This window comes from Ochotona curzoniae, unplaced genomic scaffold (genome assembly GCF_017591425.1).
Source record: "Ochotona curzoniae isolate NIBS_2020 unplaced genomic scaffold, NIBS_Ocur_1.0 contig_1, whole genome shotgun sequence".
Classification (NCBI taxonomy): domain Eukaryota; kingdom Metazoa; phylum Chordata; class Mammalia; order Lagomorpha; family Ochotonidae; genus Ochotona; species Ochotona curzoniae.
The window spans coordinates 19,147,580-19,168,190 of record NW_024464918.1 but is presented as its reverse complement, the minus strand read 5'-3'; the positions used below and the strand labels follow the sequence as shown (position 1 = coordinate 19,168,190).

The window sequence follows — 20,611 nt, the reverse complement described above, 5'->3', positions numbered from 1 at the left end:
GCTCACGTCCCTGGGAAGTGCCTCTGCGCCCACGTGGGAGGCCTGGACGGAGCATCAGGCTCCTGGCTTAGGCCCGCTCCAGCGTCAGCCATTGTGGCCATTTAGAAGTGAACCAGATGATGAACCATCTCTATGTGTTTCCCCCCCTCTAGAATTCTGCTTTTCAAATACAATTAATAAATCTTCAAAATAGATATTCTAGGCCCGCCTGTTCCAGATAACCACTAGTCACTAATAACCATCAAGCATTTGAAATGTGTCTGTTGTTACTGAGACTAAATTTTATAAATCGTAGTTAAATTTCAAAGCTAGACAGTCACACATAATGGCTACCATACAGGACAGTGTAATGCTTTGATAATACTAGAATAATAATGCTAAATAGAGTATCTAGCATAACTAATAATTCCATAAGGGAAGTAATACATAGTTATAATTCATAACTCATCATTGTGTGGTATTTTACAATGAATATGATACTACTAGAATGTGTGCCCTGCTACTGTACACACTCCTGGCCCTTGCCACTCTCGACATCTTGCAAGTTAGAGTGAGTGATGCAGTTAAGAGTGGTCTGTCCTTCCTTGGACTTCAAGTCCCCGCAAAACACGTGCTTGTCTTCACAGGCACAGCTGTGTGCTCAGTGCCGGGCAAGTAACCCGATGTGGAGACATCATACTTGCGTGCTGAGTGACTGAATGAATGAGCGAATGTCTGGCTAACAAAAGGAGGCAGGCACTGAGAGTGGAACACCCCGATGAAAGTGGGTCAGAACACAGATCATTAAGTGAAAATAGCTAAACAAGTGCTGCTGGCAACATGCGTCCCCTGTGCGGGGCGCGGGCTGTGTGTGCGGAAGCATCATGGACGCGTGTGTGCAGAGAAGCACGATCGTGGGGCGTTGTAAGGTCTGCCTTGTGCAGTCCGTGAAGGCGCAGTGTGTCTGGGTGTGAAGCCCGGGGGGCCTGGATCCCCAGGGGTCTGTGTGTGCCGGGAATGAAGGGACTCAAGCGAAGACACACGCACATCCAGCCAGGTGAGCAGTTTCTACGTCATTACTGTTTATTTTGAAAGGTTTGTCAAACTCTTCACAACGTGGCTAGAGTTTGCAAGATTAATGAGGAGCAGCTTTTTCATGACATGCTTGGAGGTGAAAGAGTTCTCAGCCTGTGAGAGCCAACCATCCCTTGATGTTGCATTTTCATTGGATTAATAGAAGGGGGGAAAAGGGATACGGCAAGGAAGAAGCTACTTATGAAAAAAAAAAAAAAACAACTCACCAATCCCACTTTGTCTAGTTCACAACTTTCTCCATCCCCTGAAAGGGCCTCACCATCCCCAGAGGCTCTGATAAGAGGCCACGGTCTCCCAAGTGCCTTACAAGGCGGAAGCCCTGCAGCCCATGGTGGAAATACTCCCAGGTGGACAGGACTGGCAGCTATAGCTGGTTAACTGCACAGCTTCTCCCACCGCTGGGCCTCCTCGCAACATTCCTGCCAACATCACCTTTCCGTGACTTTCCTTTGCCACCTGCAGCTCACCTGGTGACGGCCTCCCCAGGCAGCCCATACCATGAAGTACAACAAGCACAAAGTCTGCTTGGTTGAGCGTTTGCTGCACGCAGAATAACAGCGAGAGAGCCTGAAGGTGGTAATGCTGTGTGCTCATGGCAGCCCTGAGCCGGAGTTTCCACTCAGGCCAGCGCTGCCGAGAGCAATGTGGGGCTGTGAATGGATGAGCAAGGCTTGACAGGCATGGGGCAGCCAAGAGGGTCGTGATCGGGTTACAAATTTCCGTGTTTAGCACCGTTAATGTGTTTGTTTACATCTATGTTAGCACCTTGTCCCCAGGCAGAACAACAAACCATCCAAACATTTTAAACATGAGGGGAACGGGGAGGGGGGATATCAAAGAGACAGAATCCGGGTCTGCAGCCGCAGGCAGGGATCTAGATCACCAGATCCTTGTCGATGTCCTCTGCAAAGCAAGAGAAGAGAGCAGGGTCAAGAACAAGCCCCCGGGGCCGTGCAGACGCGCCTCCCAAGGAGTCCGAGGAGTCCCCAGCGGCGGCGCCGGTGGCCAGCCCAAGGTCACCCGATTAGCTTTGGCCTCCTTGTCCACGGCCTGTCCCCGTGTCTTATGCACCCTGCCAAGTTCTACTTCCTGTTTCCTCTCCAAGGGTCAGCTTGTCTCCCAAAATAGCACTTGGCAGAGTGAAATGCTTGAATTTGAGGAAGGGATAGAAAAAGAGACAGAGAGCGGAGGATCAGACAAACACTGGAAAGAGGGAGGTCACAGAAGTCAGGGTGGAGCCAGGCTGAGAAGACTGCCAGAGAGAGGGAGAGGAGAGAGAGAGGCAGGAAGAGGCGGACCCAGAGCCTGTATCGAGACACTCACTCTCCTTGATGCCGAAGCAGCCGGCCCACTCCTCCAGGGCGATGTACTTGTCATTATCCAGGTCACAGGTCTCGAAAAAGCGGGTGGTGCAGTGCTCCATGGGGATGAGGGGCGCACGCAGCGGGGCCAGCTCAGTGTGGGACAGGTACCTGCAGGGAGCGGGCAGGAGGGAGGCCTGAGCATGGGGAGGCCTGAGCATGGGGAGGCCTGCAGCGGGGCCAGCTCAGTGTGGGACAGGGAGGCCGGAGTGTGCACTGTGAGCCTGCCCCCACAGCGCAGGAGGAAGGGCGGTCCAGTGCAGTGGCTGCGATCCTGGTCTGCCTGCCCCGTCGGGCTCTGAGTCACACGCAGCTAGCTCCCGGCTCCATCCCAGACAGGGAGGAATTGGCCCTGCTTTTAAGGGTGTTTCCTGTTCAGAGGTCTTCTGAGCTTAATAACCAATGTCTCTGTGTGTGACTGATTCCCTCCTAATTGCCTGAGGATTTGGGGCCCAGATGCTTAAAATAGCCAGTCTTTCTGTTGGCGCGCTATACATCAGAGTCAGGAGTGAAACCACACCAGGCATTTCCTACGGGCACACTGGGACAGGTTCAAGTGCCTAGAAAAGGGGCTGGCTAGGCTTGAGCCCAGAGCTTTGCTTTCCTATATTTCATGACAATAAACAAGGTCCCTTGGACCCCCACCCTGTTCTCCTGGCTGCCCAGGGGCTCCAGACACGTGTGTGATCTTATACTCAGTTCTCCAGATCCCTCACCTGCTGGTCCCTAAAACATTTCATCTCCCCAAGGGACTGCAGGGAACAAGGTGGCACTGGTATCCCTTCTTAACCTCTGGGCCTCCTGGCCGCCCCCAGCCCAGGGAAGGAATTATGGGAAGACAATTGCTCTCTCCCCTTCACTGTGCTGGCGGGGAAACAGGCCAAGGAGGAGCAGAGTTATAGCAAGGCCAGCTACAGCTCGGGGACAATGGGAAGAGGAGTCTTAGCCCAGGCTGAAGCACAGCTGCCTCTAGGGGCCTCTCCCCAGGCCCCACTGCTGCAATGGGATCCCACTGCCCAGCCTGAGCTCCAGATGTTCCCTGACTCAGCTGGATCCCAGCCAGGGCAAGAGCATGGGAGAGAAGCCACCCAGAGCTTCCCAGAGTCCAGGAGACCTCTAGCCACCCAGGACAGCCAGCACAGGGTGGGCGGGCTCCAGGCACACAGGCTGGACATACAGGGAGCATCCCAGGAGCTGCCCAGACATGAGAGCAGGGGAGCCTCCTCCTTTCCCTTCTGGGAGTTGATCTGCTCACGATGGAAGGAGGCGGTGGGGTTGAGGTCCCAGAAAGAGGGAGGTGAAGTCTTATACCACCAGGACTGGGCCCGGGTTCTCATCATCACCTGGGAAACCCTGGATGGGTGTGTGTGGGCTGTGATCAGTAACCCTGTAGGACCCACAGCAAGCTCTCAGCAAACGCTGGTCACCACCAGGACACCCCCCCTTCTTCTGTAGTGTCTTCCTAGCTCGCTAAAACAAGGTGAAGCATTCCCACATCAGGGCTGGCTCTGTGCACAGGATGGGCTCTGAACATTTTAGGAGTTTCCAGGGCCTGATGGGTCCAGTTGCGGGGGGGCTGAGCTTCAGCAGGGGGTTTGGCCACCAGTCTTAGTGTCACACTAATGGATGGTACACATGCAGATTGCCCCCGACTTGGCCCGGCCACCCATGGAGTCCAGTTCTACAGTCAGCTCACTCTCCCTGGGACAAGTGGGTGGCCAAGCCAGCTGTTGACCACTGCTGGAACAACAGAGCATCTTGCAGCTTTCTTCCGGGTTGGCACCCTCTCTCGGTTTTGTGTACCTTCTGCCTGAGCCCCCAGGCCTATCCTGGGTCCTAGACTGGGAACAGCAGAGGCTGCCAGCAAGCTCTGTTACACGTGCCAGTCTGGATCCCTGACTGTCCACTCCAGGGTCCGGCGCTGCCAAGGGACCTTACCCATCAATGGGGTGCTGGTCCAGCTGGCCGAACTGCCAGTGCACAGGGAAGATGTACATATTGTAGTTCTTCTCGAAGTCCCGGGCCAGCAGCTCCACGGGGTGGTTTCCAGCCTCCAGACGCTTCTCATTCTCGTGGATCTTCTTCACCTGTGGGAGCAGGGGGTCTTGGATGACCAAGAGGCCAGGGCAGACCGTGCAGGCCAAGCTGGGGCCAAAGCAGGCAGACAGCAGCTCAAACCAAAAAGCTCACGGTGAGGGGAAGAGAGTGGCCCAGGCAGGAGCCAGTGGCTCATTCGCAAAAGCAGAACCAGCCTATGTCAGCATCCCCTGGGCCTCCTTTCCGAGAGATGCTCTTCCAGCAGGCCAAGGTGGGAGCCAAGGAATCTGTATTTTATCAGTACCTTCAGGTGCCTGATATACCCACTAAGTTTAGGATCTGCAGACTCTTTGAAAAAAAGGCAAACCAGGGTGGTGTGTGTCTTTTGTTTAACACTGGGATCTACTGCGGGACTTCTCAGAGCCTTTAGCATGTTACCATATCCCGGGAGCTGGAGGTATGGGGAGATGAGCTTCCAGCAGGGGGGCTTGCAGCTGGGGCACAGTGCAAGGAACAGTATTGGGTCTCAGGCAGCGGACAGCAGCAGCAGCAGGGCCAGGCAGGTGTCCTGGTCAGGCTGGCTGAAGCCCACTTACTCGCAGCTTCTGCTTCTCGGTCAGGAGGTTGTTGCCCTCATCCCTCTCGTACAGGGTGACCAGGACGTTCTTGAGCCAGTCACGCATGCGCAGGGGGAATTCGCTCAGCTCAGAGTCCAGGCATGGGGGGATGTCTAGGGTACAAAGCACAGCTGGTCAGCACAGACCCTGACCCCTCTACCCGAGGGATGGCACACTGCCAAGGCTGCCTGCCTCATTCTATGCCTGACCCTCACTGCCGCTCCAGCCGGTGACCTCAGCAAAGTGACTCGTTTCTCCAGAAGACAATAAACTGCATAGGACCCCAGCAGAGGCAGGGCCTGTCCTGATGTTGTCAGTCAATGGTAGGTGTTTGAGGCCTTGAGGCTGAGGAAGAAGGGCTGTGCCCAAGCTCAGCCTGGCAAGGATGGGGATGGAGGAATCGCAAATGCTTAACTATAACTTCCTTAATCATAAGAATACCATCCTGGTATTTGGAATTTAAATGCCAGACTTGGAGATCTCGTCCTGGTTTGTCCCTCATATGGGACTTGTTAGAGGTCAACCTGGATAGCAGGGACCACTTTCAGGCCAGATAATCTGAGGCAGTGTACCCCCCTGGGAATTCAGCCTGTCCAGCCCTCATCTTCGGGCCCAGAAGAAACCCCCCTCTGTGGGCTGGGACCGTGCCTTCCTTGCCCTCCACTGGGGAAGTTGAAGCATTGAATTTCAATTTTTTTTTAAAATATTTGAAGGACCATGTCAAATACAGTTTTTGGTTTCGCTGTTTTTATCATTGTAGCTGTTGCAGTAGGAGTGATTCAGGTTAGCCTCGTAGAAGGACTTCCCCATCAGAGAGGTACAGTTGGAGGTTACTGAGTGACTCTAGAAACTTTCTGAGCATGATCTTCCATTGCCAGGCAGATGTACCCAGCTTAGGGTCAAGAGGACCTATCCCAGACAAACACCTCACTCCATTAATGAGCACTCCCCAGGCTCCGGAAGACAGAGAGATTTAGCAAAGCCCCCGCAAAGAGGGGTTGGTGCAGCCTGTCTCAGTGCCAATTAAGACCACTCTCTGAAATGCAGTTCCCAGGAAGGGCCCCCTGCACAACTCACATTTGCAAGGTCCAATGTAGTCCAGGTGGAGTTTGTGGCCCTTCTTGGTGCCCTCCAGTGTGCACTTAGTGGCAAAGAAGTGGCAGGAGGAATCGAAGGTCTTGTTGTCGTTGCTGCAAACCTATTGGCCAAGCACAGAAAGCCCCCTCCTCATTCCTGAAGTCCTTCCCTGGCTCCCCTGGCTCTGCCCATTTCAGCAATGAGGACACAGGGGGACCAAGCAAGCAGTGCTATGAGCCCAAAGTCACACAGTGAATCGGTGGTGGTATAACCGGAACCCATCCTTCAGGCTTCAGGGCCAACATTCTAACCATGCTAAGAATTACCAATAGTCTCGAACTCACTGTACCTCGACAGCCTGTACAGCCTGGGCTTCCGACGGGACAGCCTTTCCTCCCGGGAGTCTGGCATCCTAAGACATGCTAAGCAGAGGGTTCCTCTCCACTCCCACATACACTGTACGAGCTGAGGCTCTGATGGGCTTCTCTGGGCAGCACCATCACTCACCTGCAGCTGCCTTTATGTAGCTGGGGGTCATGAGTCCGCTGTATGTGACTCCTTATGCGGAGGCACAGAGTTTGCAGTCTCCACCTGGGGACTACGCCTTCACCTTTCTGCCCATGATCCTGCTGCCTATCCTTAATCTGTGGACCTTGGCTGTCTAACGCAACTATCCACTGAGTCACTTGAATCCCAGCAGATCTCTGAGTGGCCAGGCAGAGATGCCGAAGGCCCAAGTAAGAGCAGTGGCAGTGAGAGCTGGGTTAACAGCCATCGCAAACATCCCGTCTGTACACACTCAGTATTGTTTTGTGTCACTGCACAGGGGGAAGTGCTGGGCTTCAGAGAGCAACTGGGTGGAGTAGGGGATGAGAGATGATACAGAGAAATAACATGTGAAGGCCAGAGGCTGTGTGGCCATGGGGGAGACAAAGATGGAGAAGCCAGATGGAGAGTTATGCAAATACTGCTCGTAACAGATTTGCTGCTCTGAGCTACACTGCCCCTAGCACGATGACTGGCAAGAGTGGGTGGTCAAAGTCAAGTATTCAGAAGCATGGATGTGTGTGTGCATGGGAAATCTGAATAGGTCCTACTGGGATGAAATACAGAGATTGGAGAGCTTTTTACACAGGAGTATCAATGGGTTCTTGGCACGTAGCAGGCATTATCTTGCAGATGGTCAGAGCAGCCCTGGTAGTTAATGACTGTTCTCATTCTCTTTAAACATGAAAAAAACTGAGACCTAGAGATGTTCAGTAACTCAGCTAAGACCTTGCAGTGAACAAGGGTTGAGATGACGTCTGGAGCCAACCTTCGGTCTGATCCCAGAGCCCATGTCTGGGCCCTGAGCTCTGCATAGCTGTCCCAGGTAGAAAGATTGCCTGTCTCAGTGCAAGACGGGACTGACGTGTGGAGGCTGGCAGAGAGGTTGGAGCCCGACAGTGCTGGTTGCTGGGGAGACCCAGTGTCAGGCAGCGCCTCCACTCTGACTCTCTGCACTGCCCTGCTGTGACTGGATCCAGCGAGGGGACTCCTGAGCCTGCAGCTACCCCACTGCACCCCATAGCACAGATTTTGGGGCTGGACCCTTTGTTCTGCAGGGCCCAGAGCTACCCGACCCTTACCTTCTCGAACTCGCCAATGGGGGCAGGGCAGCTGGTGGGGTCCTGGCACACACACATGGGGGTGTTGTTCTCGTCCAGCTCGCACACCTTGCCATGTTTGCAGTGGTGATTCTGGCAGGGGTCTGGGAAGATGTGAGGACACTAAGTTAGCAGCACATGGGACTAGCACGTTCGCCCCAAACACATCCTGCCTAGTGCTTCGGGCAGATGACTTTGGGCAGACCGGAAGCTACTCTGCTCTTTCCCTGGGCCTCTCGGCTGCTGTTTCGGGGGCAGTTGGCTCTCTCTGGAAATCCCAGTTTGCACCTGAGGTCAAGTCAGCCATTGTTAAGGGGCCAGAGGCTCAATTTGGTAGTAGAACACACTGGGCGCCATGGGATTCCCCAAGCATTAAAGCGATCACCGTGTTCCAAGCTCGGTTTTACAATCACAGCAAGGCACTTCTGCATTCTAGAACAGCCCATCTGGGATGGACTGGAAAGTTGTCACAGAGCCAGGAAGCTGTGAGTCCCAACCAAATAACCTTAAGGAGCCGTAAAGGGAAAAGGGTCAGAGCATGGAGGCCCACAGGGACAGCAGAGGACAATAGAGGACCACAGTCACGCTCTGTCCAGTAAACACTGGAGGGAAGGGATGTGACTCAGCTGATGTCCTTCCCTTCGGCAAAAACTCTGGGCCTCCAGGGGCCCGGACCCCAGTGAGCCAAGCCTTCGGGATCTAGGCTGAATCTCCCTTTCCTCCAGCTGCTGACCTGGAGCAGGGGCCTGCTCTGCCCAGCACCAGGCCCTGACCCCAAGGCATTGTCTCCTCTTCCTCACAGCTGCCCTTGACAATGGTCTACGTTCTCCATCCTTCTCTGTGAGGAAGGGCAGGAAATCAAGGCTCAGAGAAGCAAGGCTCACTGTCACGGGGAGGCCCAGCTCCCAGCCCTGGCTGGCTGACTTCCCAGATCTGGACTTGGCTGGGAACGCCCCAGGCATGTGCTGGAACCAGCAGGCCCAGGTCATTGCTCTCTCTGTGCCACTAGCTCCCCAGAAGAGCTGTGGCCGTTTTCACCTCCTTGCTGTGTGTGGAACTCTACAACTAGACACTTCCCAGCTTCCAGGGCACCGAGAATCACTGGATTCATGGCCTTTAAATCAAATCTTCTACAACCCACAGGAGACCCCGCCCTTCACTTCCTCTAGAAGGAGGCCACAGCCCCAAGCCCAGGTGGCCCAGACACAGGGAAAGGGCTGGACCTACTTTCCACCACCACCTCCTCTTCGGTTTCCTCGACTTCTTCAAATTCACCTACTTCCACCTGCACAGGGTTGGCACCCACAGGTACCTGGGAAGGAAATCAAAGAATGAAGCAAACATCCTGTGCCCTAGACATGAAGACTGGAGGGGGGCTGCTCAAAGTTTCAGGCACCCGGAGATGAAGACTAGCTGGGAGGGTAGGCTGGGCATAGGACACAGGGCTCAAGGAGCACAGATGCCAGGGGGTGGGAATTTCAATTTCATCTCATGATTATTTGGTTAGCAATGTATCAATACATTTGTCATTAGTCATACATGTTTAAGGACCCGGTACGGTTGCCTAGCAGCTAAAGTCCTCGCCTTGCACACACCAGGATCCCAATGGGGCGCCAGTTCTAATCCCAGCAGCCCTGCTCCCATCCAGCTCCCTGCTTGTGGCCTGGGAAAGCAGTCGAGGATGGCCCAGAGGATTCAGGATCTGGGCTTCCAGCTTTGGATCAGCACAGCTCTGGCCACTGCGGCGGAATGAATCAATGGACAGAAGATCTTCCTCTCTGTCTCTCCTCCTTTCTGTATATCTGACTTTCCAATAAAGATTAAAAAAAAAAAAGTCATACATGTTTTTGTAGTACCCTAGAATCCCAAGTGCCTAGAAGCCACCCCAGTATCAGGGTCGGGGTGTCTGTGATGAGTTCAGGTGTGTGTCTGTCTGCTTCTACGTCATGTGCAGGTACAAGAAGGGAACAAATGCCCTCCATTACAGCAAGGAAGCCTGGAGCACCTACTGGGGCCAACAGAGAATAGATGTGGGCAGAAAGGAGCAAGGTTGCCACCCACGTACCTCAGCCACCTCGGCGACCTCAACCATGGTTTCCGATACCACTTCCGTCTCATCAGGCAGAGCCTCCTGCTGCTGCTAGAAAGAGAAAGTAGGGGTTCCTAGAGGTCAGGGCTGAGGCCAGCATTCCCAGGGAAGTGCTTGGGCCTGGAACACAGCTGGGGAGATTGGAGAGCAGCTCAATGCAGAGTCCCAAAGCTGTGCTAAGATGAAGGCTGACCTAGCCAAACTGTTAGCCAAAAATCCACCCATCAAGACTGTCAGTGTCCCCCACCACTCCCGCCTCTAGGAAGACAGGGGAGAGGAGCCAGGGCTTGACGGGAACTGCTACATTTGCCTGACCCCCATTTCATCCTCCTGCCCTTGGCCATGGCTTCCAAATGAGCTCTGAATAACCTGGAGTTTCCCAAGGGACTGTGTATTAGTCAAGGCCTTCTCCTCACCACCCACCCCACTCCACCCCCAACCAAGAGGCAAGGTCAGGAGCCATGCTCAGCCTGGCTGGCTCTAGGTGATCTTTTTAAAACTCCGGCACATTCTCTGCTGATGTGAAAATGGCTGGAGGTGATGCTTTCAGATGGTCTCCTTGTGGGGACTGTCCATTGGCTCTGCCACTCAGATCTAACGGCTGCGCTTGCCAGCTCGCCCCAACCCTCTGCTTTATAATCCACCCCTCAGCACTACCACCTCCGGCACCACCCCTGCCAGCCGCACCGTCACTGAATTCCTTCTATAACAATGAGGTCATTTTCTTCGAAAGCCATCCTTGGTCTATTTCTGGGAAGCACCAATTGTTGAAAAGTTCATCATCACCCACATGAAATTCTCTCTTCCCTGGAACCTTCTCCTAATGGGCCTTCTTGGGAGCTTGTCACCTTTGACAACGATTCTTTTTTGAAAAGAAGACAGCTCAATTTGAGATGGAACAGTCCTGATCGCACATGAGCATCCAGGGCTTGGGGCAGGAGGAGGGAGGCTGGCAAGATCCAGCCTTCAGATACTTACAGGGGCTGCTAAGGCCCTTCCGGCCAGGCAAACGAGAAAGAAGATCCAGGCCTTCATGATGCTGGGAACCTGCTGAGGAGAGAGATGGAGAGTTGAGCAGGTGGGAGATGGGGCAGGACCTGCTGCACTCCTGTGAGCTGCAGCATCATTTTAGATGGTGTCTGTGAAAGGACAGCGGAAACAGGGGAGGAAGCAGGTTCCCTTGGCTCCTGGGATCCTGATCGGCTCAGTTGGGTGCTCAGCTGAATCTGACATCAAACACTTCTGCCTCTTTCTTTTTAATAAAAGGAGCAGCCACCCTCTGACTCAACCTCCCAACAGGAAGCTCTAGGGAGCTAGAGTTGAATGAAGTTTTGTTTCCCCTCTGTTTATTTTTATAGCTTCCTTCTATTTATGACAAAGGCACATAGATGTTTCCATTTATGGTTACACTGTAAGGTCTCCTTTCTTGATGTATTTATTTAATTAATAACTAATTATTCGCATTTAGGCAGTAACCAAGCCAGAGAGCATCTCCAAGGGCTCCCTAACCCCTGATGCTCTGAAGATTCAGGTTCTTCCTCCTCCTTCAGTCTCCTGACTCTGCAACAGGAGACACAAAAAGGCAGCAGCCTCTCGCCAACGCAGCAGTAGTCTTGCAGTGTGAGCTGGGCAGACCTGCAGATGGTCCCGTTTGTCTCCATGTGACCCGGAAGGGACAACACCACTGAGGTCTGGAGAACTGTCCTGCCCTGCTTGCTGCTAGGACCTTCACTCTCTGGAGGCTGGGCGCAAGGCTCAGACACTCACTCTTCTAAGGAACCTCAGAGAAGAATCCTCTGAACACCTTCCGGGCCCCTCCCCTCCCCCTTCCACAGCCACACAGAAATCTGCTTCCTCTGCCTCGTGAGCTGACTTAAAACTTCCACATCAGGCTCATCATCCCTAGTTGCTTTCTGGACTTCTCAACTGACCAAGCATGATGGTCGGAGCTACCCCGGGAAAATACACTCAGCTTGGCACATGCTGGCCTTAGCGTTTGCCACCCATCTTCGCTTGGGTTATTTATGCAGCTGGAAGAGATACAGGAATATCTAATTTCATAAGAGAGCTAAAATCTTAATCTCCCTTCCGCCCATTTCATGCAGTCTGCAGGAAATAAGATAGCAGGAACTTAAAGGAATTGACCAGGAGGTTTGGCGCCACTGCATGATACCCTTAACTCCCAGAGGGGCCCGTCTTCGCTTTCCAGGCGGTTTCTGGAATAGTCAGCCCCTCCCTGCACACCGTTGCTCACTTGTTCCCTCAGACTTAAGTGGAAAAGATTTTCTTCCCGTCTTCTTCATTTGGAAGGTACAAGTAAAAGAATCCCTACCGGTGGCTTTGGACGAACGGAACAGGAGAGAAAACATCAACAAAGGACTTGTCTGGGGCTGAAGGTCAAGGAGAGATCAGTGGCTAAAACAAAAGAGAATCACCCTATCTAGGGAGTAACGTACCCCAGAGAGGTCACGTACCCCAGGGAGGGCCCAGCTAGGACTGGAAATGATAAAAAGCTTCATGTTTAGGGAGTCAGGAAGATGGACGCTTCCTGAGCCCACGTCCTTCACCTGGGCAGATTCCCGCTGCCCGCCAGATCCAGGGAAAGGTTTTGCTGGTTGACGCTTCTGCCCGTCCCACCACCCTTCCCAGCTGCTCGCCCATCTGCTCTGTTATGCCATCCTTTGTTCTAGATCTTGAAGTGCTTCCTAAAGTTCTCTCTCATGCACTCTCTCACTCTGGAGCCTAGTGACAGCCCTGGGCTACAGGCAGATATACCACGGCCTGAGTCCCACCTCTCTGCGGAGTGGCCTGAGCTAGAAAGGAAGCAAGTCAGGTCCAACCTCAGCCAGCAGTGCTCAAGTCCGTCTGAACCGGGGAGCCTCGCTGCTCGGAGGCAGGCTGCATTCTAACAGAGACTGTGATCAGAGGCTGGGTGGGAAACACACGCAGGAGGACCGTTAGGGACACGAGATCTTGGCGAGGAGTTGTTTTCCAGTTTGGGATCTGCCCACTTTGTTCATCGGTCCTCCAGATGAGGGGATGCAGGGCAGGGAAGCAGCTGCGCTGGTCTGGAAGCACAACCTTCCGCTCTGAGCATACACAGAGGGTACTTCTCCACATTCCTCTAAAACACCCCTGGCCAAAGAGGCTGGGGTCACCCTGCAAAGCTAGCAGGGTCCCGTGATCAGGACGCATCAGCTGTGCTCCTCCAGCACCAGGCCCTTTGTACACAACACTCCTCATGTAAGTGGCTAACACCGGATTGAGAACTCCCTCCTCGGAGTTATTTTATATATTATGTTATAGTGTATTTTATTTATAATTATTTTGTATTATTTCATAGCAATGTGTATATTTACCTTTTTATAGTCAAGCAACCTACTGGGAACTCAAGGCACATTTCCCTTCCTAAACAGCGTAGATGAAAAAACTGAGGCTTACAACAGGGGGGCAGGATCTGCCCAAAGCCAATAGCTCCAGTGCAGGGGCGGCAGGACTGGGGTGAGGCCCCAGGAGGCTCCCTCCACCACGGGCAGTTTCTCAGCCTCAAACACTATTTCGCTTGGCAGTCACTCTCTCCCTAGGTGGTCACCTGAAAGGGACCCAGTGGAGCAGTGAGCTGCCTGAAGTGTTGGAAGGAAAACCACTCTGGGCCATGGAAGGAAGAGGAGGTATATTTCCCTTGGCTGAGTGGCCACCAAACACAGACACCCCTCACCCCCACCCCACCACCACCGCCTCCTGTTCCGTACATCGCGTCCTTTCCTCTGGCCTTTATTTGCTCTGGAGATGGCTGAAAACCCATCCCTGGCTGCCAGCAGGACCTGAAGCTGAGGTCACTCGTCTGTCTTTGGAAGGACCGTAGGGATGGAAAAGTACAGCCAGCCCCCAGTCCATCTCCCCTCCAGAATATACTGGGTCCCCTTTGGGCTTTCCCTGGACACTGAGAAGTTGATGTCAATACTGGGAAAAATCTCAGCATGCTACGATTTTAGACTGTGGTTCTGGGCATCTCAGAGGCTTAGAATGCAGAGCACAGAATCTGAGCTGTAACCACAGGCTTGGATTGGAGCGGAAAGAGTTTATGGAGCAAGGCGACCCAACAGAACTTTCTGAGGTCATCAGAATATTCTATAGCGACACTGTCCAACATGGTGGCTGCTGAACACACGTGGTTACCGAACACTCGGACTGTTGCTAATGCAAATGAAGGACTGAATGTGAAGTTGTGTTTCACCTCAGTGGGTTTAAGCATCAATAGTCACATGCAGCTAGTGCCTTCCATAGTACTGAGAGTAGTCTGTAAAAAGAGAAGTTCACGGCCTCTAGAGCCAGCATGTGCAGGTTCAAGGCTGACTCGGCCACTTGGCCATTGTGTGATCTTCAGAAATCAACCTTCCCTCTCTGGGCCTCAATTTAGCAATACCTACCTTCAAAGGTGATTGACACAAGAGAATACAAGTAAAAAAAACAAGCAAGGTTTGGAAGAACCTCCTTTTAAAAACCCAGATTCTCCATCTCCCTCAAGAATCCAATCTTAGTTCTCTGCTGTTACGCCTGTGGAGAAAGGGGTTTGGGGGGGAGGGTGTGGAACAAAGGATATATTGCTCCTGTCTGAAGGATGCCAGCCCAGCCTCCAGAGGACACAGCAAGCAAGGCCAGCATCTAAGCTGGGCTGCTGACGCAAGCCAAGCATCTCACTCCCACCATTTGGACTAGAAACAAAGGTTCCAGAAACACATGTTGGTGGTAAACAAACCCGAGGGAAAACAAAGAGGGAAACAAAGTCTGAAGCTAAGAAAAGGAAGCCAGGAGCCAGGAGCCAGCCCCCTACTCCCAGCTGCACCTCAGAAGGAGGGAGGGGGCCGTCCCCGCAGAGCTGCGCCTCCAGGGAGGTGGGGGCCCAATCAGGTCAGCTGTGCTGCATAAGCTTGGGGAAGTCTCTGCTCTCCTGTAGCATGAGGAGGTGATTGCGGATGAATAGTGTTCAACATGACGCCAGTCCAGAGGATCCTTTTCTTCCAGGGAAGTCTTCTCCAGAGGACCAAGATTCAAACACCTGGAACCTTCCATCATTTGCTGAAACGTGTGAAGGCAGTATGATTCCTCCATCAACACGCAGGAAGTGGCCAGGCAGAGTGGAGCTGGGCTCTACACACACTGTCCAGAGACAGGGTGAAGCGCCTCGGGTTCTCCCAGTAATACAGGTGGAAACCCTTGGCCACGGTGCCCCCTGGTTTCCTTTCAACTCTGACGTTTCGAGTCATCACTCAACTAGAGGAGCATCTGTCCTAACTTACACTTTGACTTCCTGTTCCCGTTTCTATATGTTCTTGCCGGAAGGGAAGAAGCTAAGGGGAATCTGTAGAGCATCGTGGATGCTAAGGCCCAGGACTGAAGGGTTTCTGGGGTAAGTCAGAGGCAGCTCCAGAGTTTCAGGCTACAATCAGCCTGAGATGCCACGTTTCACTGTGGCTAGCAGAAGCTGGGGGTGGAGCCGCCTGTTTGCTCCTTGGTTCCCTCTTGTGGGGAAAGGAGGCATTGCTGAATCATAGGGGACCACAAATGGAGGGGATGAGAAAGAACATTGCAGGATGGAGGCTGTCACGTGTGCAAAGCCTGAGAGACCCCAAAGAGGGTAAACACACGGCACATCCACCTCAGGGGCCCTTCCTTAACGTGGCAGACGTGATTAATCAATCTAATGGCCTTTTCCCAAGATCTGGCAGAGCACTAAGATTCTGACCACAGTACTGGCGGCCACTACCCAGGGAGTGATGGTGTCAACCCACGAGATATGTCTTTGCCAACTCTTTATCCTAGAGAGAAGCTGAGCTTTAGAGAGAGAAAATGATCCTCTCAAGGCAAGACAGCGCAAACTGGGGACCTCCCAATAAGAGTTGTTGGAAGTTTCTGGATGAACCCAGCTCTTCAAAGAGCTGGTGTCTCTGGTTATATTTTCCTACAGAAATCAAGCTGGCATTATAGGTAAGGACTGATTTCCCAGCGAACACATCTCCTAACTGGACAGAGTTGTGGCACAGCAAGTAAGGCCACCTCCTGCGATACCAGCATCCTGTACGGGTGCCGATTCACATCCTGGCAGCTCCACTTCTAATCCAGCTCCCTGCTAATACACCTAGGAAAAACATCAGAGAGTAGTCCAAGTGCTTGGGTCCCTGTACTCATGTTAGGGACCCAAAAAACAGGCTCTGGGCTCCTAACTTCAGGGCAGCTTACCCCGGCCCTATGGAGTGCGAACCAGCACATGGGAAGATCTTTCTCCCTTTCTCTCTATAAAACTCTCCTGGTTGAGCAGGTAGCTAACTCTGACAAGTCCTTATTTGCTAACCCTGTCCTTGGGATCCATGTTGGGTTAGCGGGAAAAAAGGAGACACCAGGTCCTACTTTATGAAGAAAGGGCAGTTTCATCGACTACTAGAGTTGGCTAAAACCTCGGGAACAGACTTTTCTCTATTTAAGACAGAGAAGAGGGAGGGAGCCAGCAGGAAGCAGACAAGGCCCTACCTATCAACCATTTTGAGCTGGGTCTTTGGGCCCAATGCCAAAGCCACGTGGGCTAGGATGGAGCAGGAGAAGATGCTGCTGGTCACTTGTTAATCCTAATGAATAATACAGAAAAATGCTAGTTATTCATAGGGCTTGCTGCCCATAGAGCCTAAAAGAGGACACTTCTGGGTAGTTCTAAACATCTGGGAACTTAATCTCAGACTCCATTCTGCTGGTTGACCTCAAGTGAGTGGTTTTTCCTTCCTGGGGCTCAAGTTCTCTGCCTCTAACATAGAGAAGTAGTCAGGTGATATGCAAGGGTTATGTGTGTCTGCTGGTCATGATCCATGGTGTTTGCACATCTGTGCGTGGCTGACAGCAGCAGTGGGTGCTCGCACGCCTGACGGTGCATCTGCAGAAGCTTCATGTAGCCTCGAAGGCTTCGTCATGAAACTGCACTGTGGGCACCACTGAGCCAGCATGTGTCTGCTTTAGCCATGACAGGTGGAGGTCAGGGTTTTCACATGTTTGGAGATGTATTCCTGGAATGTGTATACGTGTTCAAGTCCGGATCAGTCAGTAAGATGTATGGGAGTACCCTGAGATGCTTATTTTCAGCTGTGCTGGGAGTGTCTGCTGGCAAAATCACTGTTTATGCTCTGCCTCCCTCGGGTTTGTGTCTGTCCCTATTTATCTCCACATGCTTGTCTACACGCCTAAATAATCTCAAAAGCCAAAGGACCTGTTTACCTCACATCCGTCTATCATCTATTTCCAGCAACGGATGCTGCCCCTGCAAACAGCCAACTTCAGCCTTGCAGGTGGGTCAAGATTTTAACATGACCACCACATAACCCAGGAACCCCTGATCCCTGCCCTCCTGTTTTTTTGGTGGGACTTGGGAGCTGAAAAACTACCTGGAGACCATCTAACTTAGATTTCCCCCCTCCGCTACCCTTTGCAAATTGGGAAACTGAGGCCCAGAGAGGGGAAGTGTCTTTCCCTGTGTCCCACATTTGAGTTAGAGCTTGTACCTGCTTTCCATCTCAGCCAGTGCTCTTTCTTCAGTGTTGGACACAACACTCTTGGGACCTAGACGGGAAGGTTTCTATATAGAATGCATTTAAACAATATTATTTTAAAAGTATGTTGGCACTTTTTAGCAACGGGAACTTCTAACCAACTCCTGAGATGATGGAGCTGCCAGAGAACAGGCTGGGACCGGTTTCGCTGGGTCTCTGATGCTCAAAAAGCCCCTCCTATCAGAGCTTTAGGTGGAGACATCTCAGTCCCTGGTCCCATCCTGCTCACACACATCTGCAGGAAATGCTGCTGGCCTTGCTCTTGAACCAGGAGGAAACCAGGGCTCTCGGAGGAAAAGTGAGGAGTTCAAGGTCGCACAGCACTGTCAGGGCAGAACTAGAACTAGAACCCAGGGCTTTACCCACCCAGCCCAGGAACCTTCCTGTAGCCTACCACTCCTCTGGGGCGCTAAGGGAATCAGAGGGGCAGGGCCGAGGGTTTGCTGTAATCCTGGTATTTGGGGCTGGGGTCGAGCAAGGGACAGGCCAAGGGAGCCTGATGTTCTCAGAGTGTTCCCTGGCGTCCCCTCCCTGCAGTCAGAGACCCTGAAAAAAAGGTTACCGTGGCAACTCGCATTCCTCAGAGAGTGAGTCACTGGCTGAGAGGAGCCTTTCAGTGGGTGGGACTTGGAGAAAGTTTCAGAAGTTGATTCCTTCTCCAGGCAACCCCCTCCACCCCTCCCTCCCCCTCTCCACACCAGGCTTTGTCGATGTGGCAGCTGATGGCTTCCAGTTAACTCTCTCTTTCCCAGCCACTCCCAGAGCAAAACTGCTCAACCTCCTCTAATGAGCTCTGTTTCTAGTCCCGACTTCATTCCTAGCTGTATCATGCCCTCTGCCCATTTAGAGGATTCTGCACCTATGTGCGAAAATCTTCAAACTGAAAATTATCAATTCTCTCTCTCTCTCTCACACACACACACACCTCTAAGGGGCTTGTGGATGCTTTGAAGTCCATCCCAATGTCAGTCCGCATGTCCCAGTTAAGAGACTTGCTTGGAAAGTTGGAGGGGACACAGGGTACTCCAATTGAGCCCTACCCTCTTCCTTTGCAGACAGCAAAGCTAAATGCAAGGAAGACACCAAACCAAGATCAAGCATAAAATGCCAGCCTCAGGCCTGCCATGCCAGCATTGAGGACACCCTCCTGCGATGCTGGGAAGAACTCCCGCCCATGAGCACCTGCAGTTTGGCCAGCCTCACCCCAGCACCCACTCACAGTTGGTGCCCCTTGGTACACTCATGAAGTCCACTCAACATGCAGTCAGTGGAGCCAAGAGACAGCAGAGTGTGGAGGCCGGGCTGAAAAAGCCCTAACACCCTGACCTGTTGTACACTCGTTCCACACAAGGGGTCTATCATGGGATGGGAACCTCTTCGCCCTTTTCAGCATCTCCTGGCCATACCCTCCCACCCCTACCTTGGCTGGACGCTGACATCCAAACTCTCCAGATCCAGCTTGCGAAGGGGTCCTACTGGTCAGTCCCCTGTGTGGCCCGTCCCGGGGAACCCACGCCAGCTGCGATGCCTGACCCAGGACCAACTGTGCCTGATGCCAGTTCTGGCCCAATGGCACCCACATCAGGGGTGGGGTTGGGGAGGCAAACAGGAGCAGGAACCTTCCTGGGGTGCTAGGAGTAAGGCCTCCCTTGCAGACCCCAATTTCTGCTCTGTGCCAAGTTCGTTACAGAAAATGGAGCACCTGATCAAGAACCAAGGCTTTTCCCGCGACCCACCCTCGGCCAGGGCAGGGTGGGCCCGGCTGCTGGCCAGGTCCTTGGGGCAACTGTGATGTGATCCGATTCCCGGGAAAGGAGCTGGCAGCCACGTTTAAAAAGGGACAAAGAGGGATAAGCAGGAAGCCTCTGAAACCAGAAAGACACAGCGAGAATCAAGGGGTGGGAATGTGCAGAGAGAGAGAGAGACTCAAAGACAGCGGCAAATCTCCTGCAAACCTGAAAAGGAACTTGAGTGCCTCCGTGAGTCTCCTGAAAAGCAACAGGCAGCCTGAGCCGAGCAGGATGGAGCCCACAGGCACCGGAGCTGGGGGTCCAAGGAAGGGCTGGAGGGGAGGATGGTACCTCAGTGGCAGAAGGCAGCAGGCAGAGCTCTCTCTCCGGGCAGTCTGAAGTCCTGCAGGAATGTGGAAGGGTTTAGAGTCGGCAACAGGAAACCACTCCGAGCTAGGGGCTGGGTCTCTCTCCCCTCCACCCAGTGCCGCCTCCTCTGTCTCCTCCTTCCCGCTCACTCCCCCCTCCTCCTCTCTGCTTAACCAAAACTGCCTCTGTCCTTCGTGTCTTTCTTGCTTCCCTTGTGTTGGGCTGTCCTAACCAAACGCGCCATCCTGCCTGCCTTGTGGGTTTTGGGGCTGCCGCCTGCTGTCAGACTCACCGAGTGCCAGGGCTGTGGAGGGTTAGAAGAACCTCCTCCCTTGTGTGAGGAGAACTGAGGCCTGCGGTGGCAGGTGTGCAAAGAATGGTGTGCAAAGAATTAGCCGGGGCGCCCCCAGGCAGGGCCAGGCCTGTATGTCCTGTCTTCAGAGCAGAGGGAATCTTTCTAAGACTCCTCCCAAGTATTGGGCAATGTTAGGTCATGCAAGGCGCCTCTAGGGATTTTGACAAATGCAGGGCCAGGACTTCTGTACAGACAAGGCATCCATCATTTTGGCTAGTTTGGGATTTGACATAAACAAGAGGAAATTAACTCCACTCTAACTCCAGTTGCACCATTGATAGACGCAAGGATGCTTAGACGTCCATGTGGGGGACCTGTGTCCCCAGAATAGAACAGATAAGGTGACTGTGATAGTATCAACAATAGCCTAGCAGTTACAATCGCCAGGATTGAAAGAATTTTTCTGTCTTTCCAGCATTGCCCAAGGCGACAGGGTGGGAGAGGGAAGGGAAGGGGTTGCCTAGGATGGCTGGCTAACTGCTGCCTCTGAGCAAGCTGGCACCACGTTTCAACTCTGGGGGTGCGCAAGGTGCTCAGAGGAGCTGGGTGTCTACCGTGGGCCCTCACTCTGGGGGGTTACACGCATGAATACCTGGCTTTGTCCTCAAAAGAAAGAACAGTCCTTTCCCTCGCAGTGAGCAGGACAAGTTTATTCTAGAGATAC

General features: G+C 53.0%; 1 protein-coding gene across 4 annotated transcripts; it reads right to left on the bottom strand.

Moving 5' to 3' along the window:
- Window positions 1-1,040: 1,040 nt before the first annotated feature.
- On the bottom strand, window positions 1,041-19,666 carry SPARC (secreted protein acidic and cysteine rich). 4 transcript variants are annotated; one of them, XM_040994836.1, is made up of 10 exons: window positions 19,575-19,666; window positions 10,880-10,951; window positions 9,878-9,952; window positions 9,040-9,124; window positions 7,795-7,916; window positions 6,167-6,287; window positions 5,069-5,202; window positions 4,374-4,522; window positions 2,398-2,546; window positions 1,041-1,977 (listed from the first exon to the last, which is right to left on the bottom strand). In XM_040994836.1, the coding sequence occupies exons 2-10, from the start codon at window positions 10,934-10,936 to the stop codon at window positions 1,949-1,951; spliced, it is 921 nt and encodes a 306-aa protein (XP_040850770.1). In that variant the 5' UTR covers window positions 10,937-10,951; window positions 19,575-19,666; the 3' UTR covers window positions 1,041-1,948. The 4 variants fall into 4 exon arrangements, with proteins under 4 accessions (XP_040850770.1, XP_040850999.1, XP_040850853.1 ...); XM_040995065.1 differs by having other exon boundaries at window positions 9,878-9,949; XM_040994919.1 differs by having other exon boundaries at window positions 10,880-10,948; window positions 19,575-19,661.
- Window positions 19,667-20,611: the final 945 nt, after the last annotated feature.

What these genes read in the sequence shown, in the direction of transcription:
- SPARC (XM_040994836.1), bottom strand. Translation starts at nt 10,936, where the DNA reads ATGAAGGCCTGGATCTTCTTTCTCGTTTGCCTGGCCGGAAGGGCCTTA. An exon ending in GAAGGGCCTTAGCAGCCCCT is followed by an intron (nt 9,953 to 10,879) that starts GTAAGTATCTGA and finishes TTCTCTTTCTAG; the next exon opens with CAGCAGCAGGAGGCTCTGCC. An exon ending in CTACATTGGACCTTGCAAAT is followed by an intron (nt 5,203 to 6,166) that starts GTGAGTTGTGCA and finishes TTTGTACCCTAG; the next exon opens with ACATCCCCCCATGCCTGGAC.